This window comes from Caloenas nicobarica, chromosome 35 (assembly GCF_036013445.1).
Source record: "Caloenas nicobarica isolate bCalNic1 chromosome 35, bCalNic1.hap1, whole genome shotgun sequence".
Lineage (NCBI taxonomy): Eukaryota > Metazoa > Chordata > Aves > Columbiformes > Columbidae > Caloenas > Caloenas nicobarica.
In genome coordinates, this window is record NC_088279.1 from 31,295 (window position 1) to 34,917 (window position 3,623).

At 72.8% G+C, this 3,623-nt stretch overlaps 1 protein-coding gene across 1 annotated transcript; it reads left to right on the plus strand.

Annotated features, from left to right (window-relative positions):
* LOC136000786 (zinc finger protein 628-like) lies at positions 1 to 2,539 on the plus strand. The gene is made up of 4 exons (XM_065654747.1): positions 1 to 108; positions 600 to 739; positions 826 to 924; positions 1,619 to 2,539. Exons 2-4 carry the CDS (start codon positions 607 to 609, stop codon positions 2,137 to 2,139), a joined length of 753 nt encoding a protein of 250 aa, XP_065510819.1. The 5' UTR covers positions 1 to 108; positions 600 to 606; the 3' UTR covers positions 2,140 to 2,539.
* The last annotated feature ends 1,084 nt before the right edge of the window (positions 2,540 to 3,623 follow it).

The following is a 3,623-nucleotide window of genomic DNA, read 5'->3' on the forward strand; positions in this document are numbered from 1 at the left end:
GGCCGCGCGGGGGCGTTTCCCGCCGGCGCGCCGCGCTCCGGGCCCCGCCCCCCCCGCGCATGCGCGCAGCGGCAGCGGCGGCCCCGGGCGGCGGCGGCTCCGCGGCGGGTGAGCGGGGCCGGGGCCGCGGGGGCTTGTGGGACGGGGGCGGACCCACCCCCCCCACCCCCCCACCCCCCCCTTTCCCGCGCGGGGGATTGTGGGAAACGGCGCTTCCCCCCCTCCCCCACCCCCCACGGGGGCCGCGGGGCGATCGCGGGGGATTGTGGGAGGGGGCGGGGCCTCTGGGGGGGGGGCGGGGCTTTGGCGGGCTTGTGGGCGGGGTTTCGGCTTTGTAGGCGGGGCTTGGGTTTAGTGGGCGGGGGCTTGGCTTGGTGGGCGGGGCCTCGACTTTGTAGGCGGGGCTTGGGGCTGGTGGGCAGGGCTTGGGGAGCATGGGCGGGGCTTGAGGTTTGTGGGCGGGGGCTTGGGGACTGATGGGCGGGGCTTAGGGTTTAGTGGGCGGGGCCTCGACTTTGTGGGCAGAGCTTGGGGGTAGTGGGCGGGGCTTGGGGGCGGTGGGCGTGGCCAGAGCCCCAGGTGGGCGTGTCCCCGCGCAGGGCGGCCATGATGGCGGCCGGGCGGCGGCCGGGGGACGCGGGCGGGGCCGAGGGCGGAGCCTTCGCGGCCGAGGAGGAAGAGGAAGAGGAAGACGAGGAGGAAGAGGAAGAGGAGGAGGAGGAAGAGGAAGAGGCCGCGGGTGAGTGGGGGGGCGGGGCCTCGGGGAGAGGGGGGCGGGGCTTGGGGGGGGGCGGGGCCTACAGGGTCCCCTCCCCTCCCCCCCAGGGCCGCGGGCGCCGCCCGAGGACGAGGACGAATCGGAAACGTCGGTGTCGTCGGGGGAGAGCGGGACCTGCCCCTCCCCCACCCCCAACGGCTGCACAGGTAGCGACCCCTCCCCCAGCCCGGACGCCTGGGTCCCCTCCCGAACTCCTGGGTCCCCTCCCGGACACCTGGGTCCCCGGGGCATTCCTGGGTCCCTCATCACTTGGGTTCCCCCCCCCGAACTCCTGGGTCCCCCCGAACTCCTGGGTCGCTGGGGCACTCCTGGGTCCCTGGGGCACTCCTGGGTCCCTCCCAGAACTCCTGGGTCCCCTCCTGCACTCCTGGGTCCCTCCTGAACTCCTGGGTCCCTCCCAGAACTCCTGGGTCCCCCCCGGAATCCTGGGTCCCCCCCGGACTCCCGCGTTGCCCCCCACCGGACGCCTGGGTCCCTGGGGCACTCCTGGGTCCCCTTCCGAACGCCTGGGTCACTCCCAGAACTCCTGGGTCCCTGGGGCACTCCTGGGTCCCCCCCAGACTCCTGGGTCCCTCCGGAACGCCTGGGTCCCTGGGGCACTCCTGGGTCCCCTCCCGAACTCCTGGGTCCCTCCCGAACTCCTGGGTCCCCTCCCGGACACCTGGGTCCCCGGGGCATTCCTGGGTCCCTCATCACTTGGGTCCCCCCCCGAACTCCAGGGTCCCTTCCTGGGGCACTCCTGGGTCCCTCCCAGAACTCCTGGGTCCCCCCCGGACTCCCGCGTCCCCCCCCCCCGGACGCCTGGGTCCCTGGGGCACTCCTGGGTCCCTCCCCCGGCAGGTTCCCGCCGCCGCCGCTCCGAGCTCCGCCCCTTCCCGGCGTCCCCCGCGGGGGGCGGGGCGGGCGGGGGCGTGTCCTCCGCGGGGGGCGGGGCCTCCGCCGACTGGCACGAGTGCCCCGAGTGTGGGCGGAGCTTCGGCACGTCCCGCGCCCTCAAGGTTCACCGCAGCTACCACGTGGGGCGCAAGAGGCCCCGCCCCCCGCCGCCCCCTCCCCCCCCGCCCCTCCCCCACCCCCCGCCGGCCCCGCCCCCCCCGCCGCCCCCGCCGCCCCCTCCCCCCGCCCTGCACTACATCTGCGCCGAATGCGGCGTCGGCTTCGCCGCCCCGGCCGCCCTGGGCGCCCACCGCTGCGGGCGGGGGAGGGGCCGCCCCGCCCCCCGGCCCCGCCCCCCGGCCCCGCCCCCCGCCGCGGCCCCGCCCTCCCCGCCCCCGTTCCGCTGCACCGAGTGTCCCGGCGCCTTCGGGCTGGTGGCCGAGCTGCACCTGCACTACATGCGGCACGCGCGGGGGGAGCTCTGACCACGCCCCCCCGGCGGGCCACGCCCCCCCGCGCAAGGCCACGCCCACCGGCCAAGGCCACGCCCACCGGCCAAGGCCACGCCCCCCGGCCAAGGCCACCACGCCCCCCCCCGGGTTGATCGGGGGGGCGCCAAATATGGAGTGGCCCCGCCCACCGCATGCGCCCCACCCCGGGATGGCCACGCCCACGCCGGAAGTGCCCCGCCCCCTCCCGCGCTCAATTCGGGGGGGGGGGGAGGGGAATAAAGGGCGGGGGGAGAGCGGCTGTGATTGGGGGAGGGGGGGACGTCATCGGCGGGGTGACGTCATCAATGGGGTGACGTCATCGATGGGGTGACGTCATCAATGGGGTGACGTCATCAGCAGGGGCGATGTAATCTATGGGGAGTGATGTCATCAATAGGATGTGATGTCGTCAATGGGGTGATGTCGTCAATGGGAAGTGATGTCATAGGTGGTGATGTCACCAATGGGGGAGTGATGTCATAGACGGGGTGATGTCATCAATGAGGGGTGATGTCACTAATGGGATGATGTCAATAGGATGTGATGTCATCGATGGGTGTGATGTCATCAATGGGCGGGGGGGGTCACATCACCCCACCCCCAAGTTTCCTGGGTCCCGGGGGTGACGTCATCACGGGGGGGGGCGGGGGGGATGACGTCATCGATCACGGGGTGACATCATGGGAGGGGGGGCATCAATGCGGGGTGGGGGGGGGCGTGACATCATCAGCGGCGCGATGACGTCACCAGGAGCGACGTCACACATCGGGGGCGGGGCGGGCGACACCATTGGCTGCGAGTGACCCCCCCCGAAAATAACCCGCCCAATCAGCCGCCTCCTGCTGCTGCATCGCACCCCGGAGGCCACGCCCCCTCCTCAGGCCACGCCCCTGCTCGCACGGAGGGGCGTGGCCAGCCCCGGGGGCGTGGCCAGTGGGGCAGTGGGCGGGGCCAGGGCGGGCTGAGGGACACGCCCCTTCAAGCTCCGCCCCCTCGGCCGCACCCGCGGGGTCCTGGAGCCGCCCGGGGACACTTGGGGACATTTGGGGACATGATGGGCCAAGGGCCACAGTGGGCGGAGTCAGGACGGGTCACTGACCCTCCCAGTTCCCTCCCAGTTCCGCCCCCCCGTCCCTCCCAGTATAAACCAGTTCCCCCCGTTCCATCCTGGTCCCCCCCAGTCCTCCCCGTTTCCCTCTCAGTCCCTCCCAGTTCCCCCCAGTCCCACCACTGACCATCCCAGTTCCTGCCAGTTCCTTCCCAGTATAAACCAGTTCCCTCCCAGTTCCCCCCATTCCCTTCCCAGTTCATCCCAGTTCCCCCCAGTCCCAGCACTGACCCTCCCAGTTCCCCCCAGTTCCCTCCCAGTCCCTGCCAGTATAAATCAGTCCCCCCCAGTCCCTCCCATTGACCCTCCCAGTTCCTCCCAGTATATCCCAGTCCCTCCCATTGACCCTCCAAGTTCTCTCCCAGTCCCC

Excerpts from the sequence above, each read along its gene's own strand:
- LOC136000786 (XM_065654747.1), top strand. The coding sequence starts at position 607 with ATGATGGCGGCCGGGCGGCGGCCGGGGGACGCGGGCGGGGCCGAGGGC. Across the intron at positions 740-825 it reads GGAAGAGGAAGAGGCCGCGG|GGCCGCGGGCGCCGCCCGAG; the intron begins GTGAGTGGGGGG and ends CCTCCCCCCCAG. Across the intron at positions 925-1,618 it reads CACCCCCAACGGCTGCACAG|GTTCCCGCCGCCGCCGCTCC; the intron begins GTAGCGACCCCT and ends CTCCCCCGGCAG.